The sequence below is a fragment of the Uloborus diversus genome, chromosome 3, assembly GCF_026930045.1.
Source record: "Uloborus diversus isolate 005 chromosome 3, Udiv.v.3.1, whole genome shotgun sequence".
In the NCBI taxonomy this organism is placed as follows: Eukaryota; Metazoa; Arthropoda; class Arachnida; order Araneae; family Uloboridae; genus Uloborus; species Uloborus diversus.
Window position 1 is genome coordinate 209849727 of NC_072733.1, and position 16442 is coordinate 209866168.

At 33.0% G+C, this 16442-nt stretch overlaps 1 protein-coding gene across 1 annotated transcript in view; it reads right to left on the reverse strand.

The window, feature by feature from the left end:
* LOC129219154 (formin-J-like) overlaps nt 1-16442 on the reverse strand; it is a 35376-nt gene that overhangs the window by 8315 nt on the left and 10619 nt on the right. The window contains exons 5-8 of the mRNA XM_054853474.1: nt 8394-8479; nt 8212-8312; nt 4860-4930; nt 4673-4780 (exon numbers count right to left, since the gene is read on the reverse strand). Of these exons, the coding sequence (XP_054709449.1) occupies nt 4673-4780; nt 4860-4930; nt 8212-8312; nt 8394-8479 (366 nt within the window). The remainder of the gene's footprint in view (nt 1-4672; nt 4781-4859; nt 4931-8211; nt 8313-8393; nt 8480-16442) is intronic.

A 16442-nucleotide genomic window follows, 5' to 3' on the forward strand; every position in this document is an offset into this window, starting at 1 on the left:
CACAATTTTTAATTTTGTTTTAGTGCGTAAATTAACTAGCAAAATTGCTCAATTTCAAAGACCTGTATCTTTTTTACAAACAAAATAAACAAAACAATATATATAAAATGTATAGTACTTGAATGGAATATTCAATTGGCCAAGAAATTTCATTTTTAATTCCATCCCCTTTTGGTTTACAGGGGTCTAAAAATGTCATTTTTCTCAATTTTCTGATCTTTGAGGGGCTGTAATTTGTAAAGGGTAAACAAACACACAATTACAGCTATGTTTTCTCATTAGTGTGACTCCAGTGATTAGTTTTTGCCATATTTCATATTTCATTTTGCGTTTCCGTCCCCTAAGCGAGTTATGACCCTTTGAAATGAGCAAAAATTTTACATTTGACCTTGAACTTTAACCTGTTGCCATTATTTTAATTATTAAGTTACAGCCACATAACTCAGCATGTGAGACTATCATCTTATGCACTTTAACATCAAAGTGTAAAATTAACTGCCATAAATGTAATTCAAATAGATTTTAGCCAAAATGCAAAGGTCTAAAAGTCCCATTTTTGACTGCAAAAATCACTTTTGATGACCCCTAAAAAAATCAAGGGTTAAGGTTAGAGAAAAAATAAAAGTGGTTTTAAACATCATTCATATGCACCTTTTGGGGATATGAGTTTCAAAAAAATAAAAAATGGTCGAGCGAACTCATCCGTTGAATCTGTATGGAATGACCCTTCAGTGATTAGATTACTTTTTTCGAGCTTCTGTCAGCTTTGAAAAAACTTTTAAATTGGGATATTTGAAGAGCAAAGAAGTTTACAGTTTGGCTCAAATATTTGACATTTTCAATCTTACCCTAGGTTCAGCATTCAATTTGTTTCAGTATTTATCTCTGTTTATGACGAAAATCCTTCTTCACATACAAACGTAATACAAACGGTAATAAAATTTAAAGTACCTTTTTCTGACATGGGTATCGAAATTTATGTCGTCTTGAAAAAGATTACGAGTTCTGTTGTTTCATAAATATATATTGTCGACAATGATCTTTTGATTGATGAAGAATTTTCTTGTCCTTATGCTGTAAGTGAGGAATAAACATCGTGTATTGAAAAATAGTATAAACGCCTATAATGAATTCAAATTAATTACACGGAAGTAATTTTGAATAAATCAAATATTTTTAAGCTCACTTACTACGAAAGGAAATTTCTGTACAAATTTAATGAATTCTTCATTTATATCTAGTGCAAATTAAATTACACGGTTGCATTCCGTTGATTACTTTTACTGCGTATACCTCTCACTGCCAAGCTTCACTCACAAAAATTTTCTGAAATAATTTATTTCAGCATACTTATGGTATTTTTAGGTTGCTAGCCACTTTTTTTGAAACAATAAAGCTCGAAGTAAATTGTAGTCTACGCAGTATGAAAATTACAGCAGCAAATAATAACCCGATCTAATTTCTACGCATTTTCGGCGCACCACAAAAAAAGTGCAACGGCTCGTTGTTGCATTCAAATGGTTAAGAAACTAAACTTCAAAAATAAATTAAAGATATTTGAGACGCTCGCATATGCTACGTGTAATGTTTACTTCAAGTTTAATTGATTTTTCCGATCAGAAGCTACTGAGAAAACCAACGCCTTCATATTCTGTTATCTGAGGACAAAAGTGGAGTTCTTTTTGGCATAGGTTCAATGCTATCATTCTCAATGATAGAGCTAAAGCCAGCGTTTTGACTTAATTCTTTAAGTGTAAGATATGTCAGCAAGTATGTTAACATTTTAATGCTAAGAGTATCGAATGTGCGAAAGACAATGAATAATTATTGAACAAAATTTGCTTGAAATCGCTTGAACAGGAGATTTCATCTCAAACAAGAATGTTAAAATCCCGTCATTACAATATTATTTTCGCGAACCACCGTTGGGAGCCGCTGTACTAGTACTATCTCTTGCTTCAAGACTGAGAAGTTCACCTACCATTTGTACTGGTTATCTCCAAATTTTAAATTTTGTCTCTTACATCCCTTTGCTTCTCACTGCCTGAAATGTATTTTTACTTTTACACATAATTTGCTTGGTTATTACTTCCTTTTACAAAAAAGGAAGTATTGTATTCTCGAAAAACTTTTCACCCAAAAATCGGCCTTAATTTCCATTTTGCTCACCCCCGAATGAATGTTGAGTTTTTTTTTTTTTTCAAAACGACCACACGTGGGTATGTGCCGAGGAACGTACAGACACCCGAAATATCCATTTTGACGATCCCCGAGTTAATTACAACGAGTTTTCTCGTGACGTCTGTATGTACGTATGTATGAGTGTACGTATGTCGCATTACTCAAGAACGGAATGCCCTAGAAAGCTGAAATTTGGTACGTAGACTCCTAGTGGAGTCTAGTTGTGCACCTTCATTTTTGGTTGTATTTATATGCTCCAAAGGGGGTCTTTTGCCCCTTTTTTTTGGGGGGGGGGAGTCATAGTTAATTTCGATGTGAACTCAAGTGGTGTTATAATTTGGCGGACACTTGGCGATATATCGCCAGTCGTTTGGTCGCAAAGTTTTGTCGCCAACTTGGCGACAAATTTGGCGATTTTAAATTTTTTTTTTTTTTTTAAATCTGGTTTCAATTTAGTCACTGTTGGTGATATTTAGTGAGTAAACTATTGAATCATACTAAAACTGCCAATAATGAGAAAATGACTTTAAATTTGAGTAAAAGGAAGTCATGTGATGCACACATCAGCTCGTTTTTTAAACCAATGTAAGAATGTAGTTTTCCTTGAAAGATTTTAGCGGTTTTATTATGTACGTACCGCATCACCAAGTATCGGCAAAATTTGGGATTCACCAGTTTTTCAGTAACCGTTGCCTTGTTTATTTCCGGCATGCGGGAGAAAACGAAGTTTGAAAAATATTTTTTAGTTTAACGTAACAAATATATGTTTACCTCAAAAAATAATGTAAATTCTATGCATAATCTTATGAATGCTAATAAAAAGTTTAATTTTCTTTAGAGTATAAATTAACAATGCTGTTTTTGTAATTTTGGATCCTTTTCAGAAAAGGTTTTTTTTTTCATTCTTCTTTTTCTTTTTGACGTTTGCGAACGGCACCAATTTTACTTTCTGGAGCTTTGTTTTTATCGTATTTCATGGCGCAAATCTAAGTACTAAGCTAGAACTGAAACTTATTTTGTGTTTTATATTTTCTTAATGGTTTTCTTTAATTTTAGTTTAGCAAACATTTTTCTTGCGGGTTGTCGTCCAAAAACTTTGCTTCAACTTGTATGATGGCGTCATTATTTTACAAAGATTTGTGAAAATATAATTTTCTTTTGATTTTTAACAAAGAGACACCACACTTTTTTCCCTTTCAATCCAAACTTTCATCTATACCTTTTTTTCAAACATTATAGTGTGTTTGAAATGCTTGAAGTTTGCGACTAAGGTCTGCCTTTTTTTTTAAACAAAAAAAGTCATACCTTACTGGCAAATAAGGACCAGAAAACCCCCTCCCCTTCTTCTGGCTATGGGGAAAATTATTAAAATGCAGAGATCCTCGTTTATCCGACCCTGGATTATCCAGGCCTCTGGACTATCCGGATCAAATTTTAGCCTTAAAAAATGTTCATATAAAGGTAAATTAAAATTAAGTGAGAACGTAACTATGAGTACGCTCAAGATTCCCTTTTTATTTTGATTATATGTACAGCTCCTGTATGGACCACTGCAGCTGATCAATGATAAAACGTTTGGATAGTCGTGCTTTATTCAAAAACACGTGTTTGAACCAGAAGACGATGGACCAATTCTTTGTTAAGAAATTGTGTGATAAATGTCAGTTTAAATTTTGTAAACAGTACTATGTAATTTTGTTTCAAAATATGTTTTTTTTTTTTTTTGTCGTAATGAACGGTAACGAGTTTGCACTGAACAATTTTCAGTCGTTGCTACAAATCAAATGTAGTATACATTGCTCATGGATGTGACACTTTGGCGTGTGAATTTTCATTTTATTCCCGAAATTTTTAACTTTCACTTTTAATTGTGATATATTCGAATATTAGGAACCATTATGTATGATAATACGAAGTATCAACGTTCTAAAAATATCTTTTGTTCTGAAAAATAATGATTTGTACGTGTTGCACGTACAAATGCTTATTTTTAAATCTATGTAAACTTTGTAAAAAGTTGATACTTCATATTGCGATTCGTAATGATTCTACGAGTATATATTTAAATGGATCTACATTAGTTAAAAAGGTTTAAAACTACAGGTATACAAAGAAAATATATGCGCAAAAATTTCATTTGTGCAAATGAATTGATCAACATACATTTGAGGACATAAAGAGCCAGTAAGTGTGATTTGTACGTGTTGCACGTACAAATGATTATTTTTAAATCTAAGTAAACTTTGTAAAAAGTTGATACTTCATATTGTGATTTTTAGTGATTCTACGAGTATATATTTAAATGTATCTACATTAGTTGAAAAGGTTTAAAATTACAGATATACAGAGAAAATATATGCGTAAAAATGCTTCATTTGTGCAAATGAGTTGATCAACATACATTTGAGGACATAAAGAGTCAGTAAGTGTGAATTGTGCGTGCGTTAAGTAAGACTTAGCAGACAAGTTTATCAACACATTTTCCACTTACGTGTGCAACATAATGCATAAGACTCATTCCTGGTTTGTTAGATCTTGTTTCCGCCACTTTTAGCAAGGACATCATTTTGAATCCAGCTGCATTACCAGCATAGCCACCCTAAAAGAGCAAAGTTAGAGCGTAACTCTGAAGAACAGTTTTCATTTCAAAGAAGTCTAAAAGAGGAGGGAAAACTTACCGCATTAAGAAAATTTCCCGCTACTAGAAGCATATAGAGTACTTCATGCAGTTCTCGGCAGTGCTTCAGTTCTTTAGAGAAAAGAAGAAAAAAATCAAACAAAATAGATGGTTAGTAGTTTACCTTCGCCACGAACAATACACTGTTAAAAATTTTCCGGAAAATTTACGGTAATTGTTACTGGCATCCATGTTGCCAGTAACTATTACCGTAACAATCAAATGTTACTGTAAAATTTTACGGTTTCCTCGGTAGGCCACAGCAACAATTGGAGCTGGGATTGCTTATTTTTCCGGTATAAATTACCGTAAAAATCAGCGACGCGTTAAGTCCGCCATTTTACAATTTACAACTTAAAAAATGATGCTGACACCACATAGCTCTGTTGACAAAAACCAAATCACTAACCTTACTTCATAATCGACAAGCCGACCAATTATCAAACGTTACGAACTGACACTGTATTGCCGTCCCTCGTTATAATAACACGGTGCTTGTACAACACGGTTTCGATAATACACGGTACGAAATTGGCGACTATTACAACACGGATTCGATATTACACGGTGCAAAACTTGAATTTAATACTACACGACTTTGATAAATAAACTTTAAATGATTAATTTTATTTTTGTTGTATACACAGGGCCGTCGACAGGATTTATGGGCCCCTATGCAACTTTCTTCAGGGCCCCTAACTTTTTACTTAATCTTTAACCTTCTCTTTCTAGGCTCCGTTTTCACATAAATATTTAAAATTGATTTGCAATTTCAGGTATGAGGGACCCTTTTTGTAGCTCGGACAACTTTATATCGGTAGCAAAACAGGCCATTTTATATTTTTTTCTTTACGATGTGTCTTTTCCTACGCGCGCGTGTGTATGTGTACTTAACAGAAATGAATAATTAAATGAATAAAAAATATTTCTGCTGTCTGTCTTTTTTTTACCTCCTTGGAGGAGGAGGGATATCAGGAGAATGATGCAGGGATCTCCTCCTTTGAGTTGAGGGTAGAATATCTCGAACTTTAGGGGGTCCGGGGGTTTCTCCCCCGGGAAAATTTTTGAAAAATACACTAAAAAATTCTGCATTTTGAAGCCTTATACGGGATAATAGGAACTACAACATGTGGAAAGAAAAAAGGAAAACAAAAATTTCTTAAACTTTACACTCTTTTGCAAACTAAGACAATACAAAATACAAACTGCTCGTGGTTCGACGAATCGTTGATATTAATCGATAGAGATTAAGAGCGACGAGGGAGAAACGATGACGCATTGTCACTTGCTCACATCGACTCTCGGTATATTTAATTTTCTATCATCCCTTATCAACTCACCAACAAACGGAACACTGAATTAACTGAAAAACGATCAAGATTAAGATATGCTTTAAAAGAAATGGTGGAAATAACAGCTTAACCATTCGGACAAATCATACTTTATACAACTGATAGGAAATAAAATTGAAGCACTTTTCAAGCAGTATCAGAAACTTTTTAAATTATTTTCAAGGCCTCTAGAACAATTAAAATTATTCAGAGCAGTTCATTTGTACTTTCCAATCTCTGATATTTTAATACTTGCTCGTATAGTTATACATTCTAACTTAGTAAGAAACCCCTGTTAATCTGCACTACTTGTATTTTTAAATAACAACTGATGCAGAAAACGAAAAGGAATAGAGGTAGTGTAGTAATTTTTCTCATGCGAAACAGATTGACAGTATGCAGTAGAAGTAATACAAAAGCAGACAATAACAAAATAACTTTCAAAATACGGAATTCAGGTTTAAATAAATAGCAAAATGTGAACATGCTAGTCACGAAAATGTATCTCAAGCAAGCAATATGTTGCAGGAACGTCATAACCATACTTTTTTACATTTTTGATGCAGAATGTAGCGAGGAGCTGAATATGGCACATTTTGGCATCCCTTCTCCCCTCCTCGCATTTGAAGAAGTTTAAAATACCCCAAGTTCTTTAGGGTTTTAAGCACTTGAAAATGAAATTCATTTTTAAAAGTATTTTTCCTTTTTTTTAGGATCGAATCGTGCAATATTTTCGAGAGTTGGGGACCTAAGTTATTATAGCTTGTTTTGCTTATAGGTAAATCCAGCACCTGATTCTAATTAATGGTGACATAACTGTGCCCTTTTTAGATATGGGCGTTCTATGCACTTTGATAAGGAAACATCTTTCAAAGTGCCCCCCAATCGCCCCCTTCCCGTTTTTACTCTAGAAACAACACTAGAACTAGTTTCAATTTGTATCACTGTACTCAAAACTAAATCAACTCACATTTTGAATCTTTTCATCGAACTGCGTCGCTTGCCTATGTTTTGAATTTCGAACGCTGAAAATGCAAGCGCTTATATTTATAAGTCTTTTTTTTAAATTTCTTTGCCCCTTTTCCATTTCACTAAAATTCTGTTTAGCTTTCAAAAAGAAGCAATTTTTTTTAGCCTTGGAATTCACGCAAAAAAAAAAAAAAAAGTCACATTTATTTTTGGTTCAAGGCGTCGATAGTGGGCTATGAAGATAAGGACAAGTAGAATTTCTCACTTCGAGCCTCATCACTTTCACTGAATTCACTTCGATTGAAAACTAATAATCTTAACTATTACTCTTAACTCTAGGAGAAAGACTTCCTTCAAACTAAAAAGTTTTTTTTTAAGGGGGAGGGGGATTTATCTTCATCTTAGGCCCGCTTCGCGGGCCCCTCAATCTCTCACGGGCCCCTGTGCAATGCATAGGCATGCCCCCCTCTCTCGACGGTCCTGTGTATACACTGTTAAAAAAATGGATGATATTAAATCTAAAAAGATTTTTACTTCATTTTTATGAAACTGATACGAAAAATTGTGTCTGTCCCTGGCTCGAAAGTTTGATTTGCCCGTATTACACTAACTTTTAACTTTCAAAAATTTTATTTTTCTCACCAGTGTTCTAAAAGCAAAAAGATGAAACTTATTTTGTTTCCAATACATTGTAAGAAAATAACGTTAGGATAAACATTAGCTAAATTTGGCAGACGATAAGTAATAAAATTAGTAAAATTATTATAATGAATTTTTTTATACTTTCTTTTATTATTGAGCAATCACGATTGCTTATTGTTCTCACTTGACTGTTTTTTTGGCGTCCTATCATTTTATTTTCCCACCGCCATCTCCACCCTCCGCACCATCACCGTCGACCGGCTCCTCACGATGCTACTCCTATGGCGAAAACAGTCTCCAGGTTGCATCCATGTCCTACACACACACGCGCATACATACAACTACACACACGCACACACACACTTATATATATATATATATTTATTCATTAGAATAATCAACAGTACATACCCGCTGCAGCAGATAGTATAGTTTCGATAGACGGTTCTAAGTAAGCCATAATGGAGTTAAAATCTTCTTTTAATAACATTCCTTCACATCGAAGTTTGTAACTAAAAAATTGCAAAAGCAAGAACAGTGATTAATTTTCTTCAAATGACTTTTGAATAGAGAAATATACTTACTGCACTTACTTTGGTAAATCTATGAGTTGCTTTAAGAATTTTTCTGCGTTACCAAGCTTGTGAAATTCCCCTGTGTAGTTGCGTAGAAATTCGATCTAACAGAAAATAATGAAAACAATTGATGCAAGAGAAAACTATCTTTACAAATTATTCTTTCTATCATTTACTCAATGGCATAAAGTGGCACAGCATTACGTATATTAAAAATTTCCATTACCTTTTCCTAAAAAGAGAAATACCTGAAATTGAGATACTTCCCTTTTTAGAAAAATAAAATGGATTTTTAGAAAACTTTAATTTTTTTTTTCACTAACGACTCTAAAATGGATACAAATTTATCCTCTCACATACTACACAATTATTTTGTTAAAATGAATGCCAATAGAAATAAGTTTTCAGTCATCATATCTGCCGAATCTACTGCTTTTCGTGGGATCTTCCCGCTTTTTTAACCGACTTCAAAAAGGAGGTGGTTATCAGTTCATACCGTATGTATGTTTTTTTTGTCCACTCACAGCGTCTCACCTAGTGGACCGATTTTAATGATTTTTCTTTTAATGGATAGGGGATGGCTCAACTTAGGTCCCATTACTTTGTTTGACCATATTTTGTTCGTTAGAAAAAAAGTTATGGTCAAAAAACAGTAAATTTCATGCAATTTCCCTATTAAATGATTAAACATAAAACCCATTGTTTCAACAATTTGGTGCCATACAACAATAACATTAATAGTAATTGTGGTGATAATTTTGAATGGAGGCTTCTCTGAAGCAAGCATCAAGTTTCTTCAGTGTCATTGCTCTATAGTGGGGGTACACCTAACGTGGAAGCGAGGTTTATGCAGTGATTAGGATCTGCTTAGCCTTCACAATGCTACTAGGTTAGGTTTGCTTCAACTATAGTAGTATTTTTATCGTTATCAAGTATGCCAGTAACAGATGATTTGGGCTGAGTAAGGAGATACAGGATTGCACAAAAAGCAACTATGCTGTGAAATGTAAATTAGTTAGGGAAAACGTAATATTTAAATGGTTAATTAAATTAACACACAAATGAATTCCAGTGAGGAACAAAGATAAATTTTGATTGTCAATCGCTTAAAGTTTAAGGCGTGTTTTTATTTTTTTAGTATGGAGCATTTTTATGAAAAAAATAAGGTAAAGTTTCGTTATGGTAACTTCTTAATATTTCTGAAATACATTTACACTAAAAAGAATAAAATAAAAAAATTTTGAAAAAAAAAAAATAGAACCGACTTCAAAATTGCTCTAAAAAGTGAAAAATAATTTTATTCTTTAAACACCATCGATAATACTTTTAAACATAATTTTTGAAGTTGGCGCAAAAACGATCGATAAAATCATTCACAGCCATAACTCAGTTACAACTATAAATTAAATCAGGCCCAGTTTCTTCACTACCACATGCATTACGCATTGATGACAGCATATTTGAGTAACGATATAAATGTTTCGTTCCTAACTTTGGATGATTTTTTGATAACAATATGAACGAAGCATGGTTACAATGGATTTTACTTTTTGTTTTTGCGCCAACTTCAAAAATTATGTTTAAAAGTATTATCGATGGTGTTTAAAGAATAAAATTATTTTTCACTTTTTAGAGCAATTTTGAAGTCGGTTCTATTTTTTTTTTCAAAATTTTTTTAGACTGTTGGCTTTCCTCTTTAAGGTCCTTCGATACCTCTCTATGAAGCTACTAACTATTGTTTCGGTAATTATATTCAGCCAGATTAAAACGCATTTCTAAACTTATTTTGTTCATTAAAAAGTTCTTTTTACTTTCCTTTTTCATACTTCTCTTAAAAGAATGCAATATTATTTCTTCTGGGTCGGAATTGGATTTATTTTCTTTTCCATTTTCGTTTATTACACTGATCAACAAGGTTTTTGTTCCTCATTAAGTAAGTGCTGACTTTTATATTTTAGAGAGTGCTGAAAAAGAATACGACAATAAAAATATTCCATTACCCACAGATTTTTGAAAAATCCAAAATCTTTAAAATCTCAATTTAATGGCATTTATTCAATACATGTACCGTATTTTTGTCATTTACCATTTTATAAATAATTACAAAGCATAAAACTAGTATAAAACACAAAAAAATATATATTGTTTTAAAAGTTGTAGTAGAATGGAAGAGATTTTTGATGAAAAAAATTATACTTCTTTAAAATTTTCCTAAATTTCATAATTTATGTAGCTGTAAATGCCTTAACTGCAAATATTTCATTAAACTCAAATTTTAATTTTTTATGAATTCAAGTTTTCATTCATAAAACTAGTATAAAACACAAAAAATATATTTTTTAAAAAGTTGTAGTAGAATGGAAGAGATTTTTGATGAAAAAAATTATGATACTAGTTTAAATTTTTTCCTAAATTTCATACTTTATGTAGCTGTGAATACCTTAACTGCGGACACTTTATTATTGGTACTAACACAAACTTAAATAAGATATAATATTCTAATAAGATTCCAACAGCAATTCCGAGCACATTAGGAGTAAACTGACCGAGATATCCCGCTTAAATTGCAGAAATATCCTGAAGCGCTTCCCATGTTCATCGCTCACAGCTCCCATACTTTCAGGGAAAAAAATTCACTGACATTGAACATCCTAAGTTTTTGTCACTTTTTAACATATCCTAAAATTAATTTTTCATGATTAGGACTATTATTTTTTCCTAAGAACTGTGTCACAACATTTTTAAAATCAGTCTTTGCTGTTTTTCCTAAATCACTTAAACTAGCTTCAAAATTTTGGTCCTTCATAAGCTTTCTTATCTGTGGTTCAATGAAAATACCCTCTTTATTTCTGCATACAGTCGAACCTGTTTATCTCGAACCTGCCTATCTCGAAAACCTTTCTATGTCGAAGTTTTTCATTTCCCCTGCACATAAAGTATTAATTCAATGTTTTCCCCCATGCTTGTCTCGAATGAAATTTTATGAAAACCTGTATATCTCGAATTTCGACCAAAAAAAATCTTTCTTGAATTCGATCCCCAACGATCTTTATTAACTGGAATTTGGAGACAAAAAGCATTTTTCTTAAGCAGTCACATAATCCTCCAAGAATTAAAACTTTATGTACAAGAAGCAAGTTTTCCAGCAATTATATCCATTCGGAAACTGAGAGGAAGGGAACATTGTTGATTAGTAAAATTGCTCCCAAAGTTTTACTTTCGAGTCATTGCCCCAATTTCTTATTTTTAGAATTTTTGTCAAAACCTCTGTATCTCGAAACCTCCAGATCTCGAATTTTTCTTCTCTCCCGTAAAATTCGAGATATACAGGGTCGACTGTAAATGAATAATGGGAATTGTTCCTACAAATATTGAAATCCACACCCTCTATCCATTGATTTAACGAAATTCTTCATCAATCCCAACTTTATGTTTAAAGGTAGGGGAATATTTTTTAAAAAATCGATTAGAGGAACGATTTGTGTATATATATATATATATATATATATATATATATATATATATATATATATATATATATATGCATACATAAATATATATATATTTAATAGCAATATAAAATTGAACAAGAAAGGACAAAAATTTGAAAAATCGCAAAACACCCCGGGGGCCTCATCAGGGGGTTACTCCCCAAGGGCAAGGAAAAAACCATAAGATGTTTCGTGAGGGCTGTTGACGAAATTGCCTAAAAAAGCAGCACTAGTACGCCGACATCTCACAAAACAAGCAATAGGGGTTACAGAAAGTCCAGAAAATAAGAATGACAGCAAGTAATTAAAATTAACATGAACAAACCAAAAATACAAGCTTTAGAGAAAGTTAATTAGAACAATTTCATAACTAATTAAGACTACAAGAGAAAAAAAATCACACTTTACCTCAATGGCTAAAGAAAGAACATGCAACAAACAAATCCATGGAACAAACAAAATGACCTACCACCTCTCTTCCATAAGCTTGCAAATGAAATTTTCCGTAAGATGCTCCGGATATTGGTTCTCAATTAAGGTTACAGATAAATTTTGAATCGCTGTCTTCAGATTTGTTTTATTATTGCAGATTTTTTTATATCTAGTAATTTGTGAGATAATTATATTTTTTAACACTTTTTTACTAACACAACTGTGAAAATGAATTAAAGAATATACTTTAAAATCAAAATCATTACGTTTATCATACAAAGCTACACTGGGGTCTTTTTTGTTTAGTTGAATGTTGAGATCTAGGAAATTAACTGACTCATCCTCATTTGTCTCTTTCAGCAGTGGTTCATTTGGGTTAATTTCTTTATATAAATTGTGAAAATCATTGTTGTTAAAAATGATGTCATCTATATGTATAAAAGCTTCTATACTGTTGTTTATAAAAAAGAAATAGATTCGTAATAATGCAAAAAGATATTGGCAAATACACTAGAAAAAGATGTACTCATCGGGATCCCGTTGATCTGTCTGCAGAAATTTGAATCATTGTATAAGTAATTCCCAAAAATACAAAATTTAACTAGGTTTATCCAACAGTGTTTATCTAGATTGATGTATTTTTCCTATTTGTCAAAAATCCTAACTGAAACGTCGGTTATGAGATTGTGGGGAATGTTAGTGAAAGGATTTTGAAAATCAAAAGTATTAATACTATGAATATCGTATATACCACTGTTTAAGAAATCCAGAAACATCTCATGGTTTTTCTCCTACCCATGAGGAGTAACCACCTAATGAGGCCCCGGGTATTTTGGGATTTTTCAAATTTTCCTTCTTTCTTGTTCAATTTTATATTGCTATTAAATTTATCGTCTACCAGTACCATAGAGCTGCTTATGGCGCCTATTAAACTGAGTTGTGATGATCAATTTGATTGAATTGTCCAGGTTACAAATACAGTATATGATAGTGTTTCTTTATATATATATATATATATATATATATATATATATATATATATATATATATATATATATATATATATATATATATATATACAGGGGCGGACTGGCCAGGTCGGCTAGTCGGGGATCCCCGACTGGGCCAACCGCTGAGTGGGCCACTTCAAGCCATTTTTTTTATTGAACTTAATACATTTAAATTCACACGTAACATTTTTAAAGTGTCATTAAAAAAATAAATAAAAACATCAAATTCGTATAATCTATGTGAAAAAAGCGTTTGGAAACAGGTTTTTTTTTTTCCACCCTAAGCAGGGACCAAAGTAAATAGTTGAAGTTCACCACGTACGAATGCTTTCCTCTTTTATCAACTTTCTCTCTAATTTTTAGAGCTCTGGGGGCCATGGCTCCCACATTGAGGAAACTGGAGGGGGCCAGAGAAATTGGGATCCGACGCGGCCTGGAAAAGGGCCCGGGACGAAAATAATGAGTTAAAAACTCATATTTGTTCGTCTATTAACAAAAATTGAAGGCGCCTGCACCATTAGACAAAGCGGCCCCAGCACTGCTATAAATGTGTGGGTCATGCTTTGAGGTATTGATACATGAGCACGAGCTGGGGCAAACACAGGGGGGGGGGGGGTTGCGACAGTGGACACCTGTAGGCCCGGTTCCGAAGCTGAAGGCCCGAGATTTTTTAAACAATGGGTGATATATATGTTGGGACGTAGGGGGTAAACAAGATAGAGGGGACCCGTAAAAGTCATTTGTGACGTGCACCAAAATTTCTGTGCACGCCCCTGGTATTCACTGGTTGTGACAGATTCAACTAAATGCTGTCAGTTATCTAGATCATTGATCTATTGTAAATTATCGCTATAGAGTATTTTCATCTCCGAAGCGCGTACAGGAAAGCTAAAGCAAGTCTGGACTACGATAAACTGAATCTGAAACAGGACAAAATTTAACTTCAAGAGATCTTCTGAACATAGGCAGATTTAGGACTGAGTTCCGGGGGGCTGAGGAGAGCAAGGTTTCTTTCTTTTCATTCTTTTTTTTTTTTTTGAGCTACATTAGTTGAGGAGTAATTTATCAAAAGGGAACATGTCCAATTTTTAGAAAAATTCATTTTATGATATTTTCTAAATCTTTCACACGAACTTTATCAAATCACTTACTCTCAAGAAGTGCAAACGTGGAAAATCCTATTTTATTTAAGGGTAAAGTGTGGCTTTTTAATCAAAAGGTAACAAATCCGTCCTCTGACGTTTTATTTTGAACAAAAGGGGACACCTCCTGAAAGAATCTGTAGTACGAAGACTTTTATATCTAAAGAAACACATGTCCAAAATCCTTAAATTTTAATCCAATTCTTTTAGGTTCATGTACTTCAACAAGAGAATATCAGAAGGTGAAATATTAGAGTTTTGGTGAAATTGGAATTTTCAACATTCAGGTTTTCGTTTAAAAGGGCACATATCCAAAATTAAGATGGCGATATCTACTTGTTTTTTTTTTTTTTTTTTTTTTTTTTTTTTACACAAACATTTCTTACTCTGGCCCATGATTTGCTGTGCTTTTGTGCTCAATTCTGTACCCAGAGAAGTAGATAAAACTATTTTGCTCTTACCTCAATTCGTTTTTCTCACCTCCTGAACATTTTTGGAAAATGGATATGTTCCCTTTTGATAAATTAGTCCTCAGTTGTAATCAGGGCTAGATTTATACTTAACGGGGTACCTAAGGTATTTCAGATATGAGGTTCCATTGTAGTCTAAAAGTCACCAACGATACTAGCCTCAAGTCTACAATTGAGGACTTTGATGCAAGAACCAGGACACAAATGTAAGATCAGTCCTCTGCTTTCTAGTAAATAATGTGGGAAAGATATTAGCCTTTTTACCGGACACTGATGTTATTTGTTGGTCTTACCAAAAATGAGTAAGTCTGGACTTAGTTATTGGTTCTTGCACCAAGGCCCTCAATCGTATTTTTCAGATTTAAATATCGAAAAATTGCCAGACAAAGTCTTCGAACCTCCGCCATTCCCTTAAAGTCCCTAAAGATAGCCTAAAATTTCCCGTTTTGAAATTTTCGTGGGCGAGCTCCGTAACCCTTTTATAAACACTATAACCAAAAATTGATTTTAATTTCAGAAAAAATAAATGCCCTGAGGGAACCAGTGTTTCCCCCAGACCAAAAAAAGGGGCAGTACGCTTTTAGATAAAAGGGTACTGTTTAGAAAAGTTTTGTAAAACAAAAAAAGACGCTTTTTTCACTTTTTGGTTTCTTGGTGCATACAATGTTATAGTAATTATTTTTAAATTATTGAAAAGCTTTTTGATGTTTAGTTTCAAAAGTAATGCAAAAAATATTCAGATATATTCTAACCAGATTTTGTAGATAAGTTATTGAAACGAAAGAGTGACGTTTCAAGGACAGGCTTATGTGAATCTTTACCTTTTGAAAAAAAAAACTTTTGTGCACTTTTGTCTAAACTTTTAAGGGACAAAGAGGACTGATCAAGTTAAGGCTCAAAAGTTAGCTTAAAAGCGGAAGCCACAGCCTCCTCCTAAAAAATCTGCGGGGGAAACACTCGAGAAACCTGTCCCCTTTCCTTTTAATGTTTTTAAACACATTATAAGACTGTTTTTAAAATTTCAATGTAGAAAAATTAAGAAGGAGAGTCGCCGGATTCCCTATAGCAACTAAATACAGCTTAAAATTGGATAGAGTATACTTCAGTTTTTAATTGCTTCTAAATGAGATCCTAAGTATACTAAAAAAAACAAACTATAAACACGCCTTAAACTTTAAGCGATTGGCACTATAAATTTATCTTTGTTCCTCTTTAGAATTAATGTGTAGTTAATTTAATTATTAACATTTAAGTATTACGTTTTTCCTAACTAATTTACATTTCACAGCATTTAAGTTGCTCATGATGCAATTCTGTATTTTCTTACTTAGCTCCCATCATTTGTTATTGGCATAGATGATAACGAAAAAAAAACTACTGTAGTTGAGGCAAACCTAATGGTAGCATTGTGAAGATTAAGCAGATATTAATCACTGCATCACCTCGCTTCCAGGTCAGGTTTACCCCCCACTATGGAGCAATAGCACTGAAGAAGGGAAGATTTCGATAAGTCACATAGGGT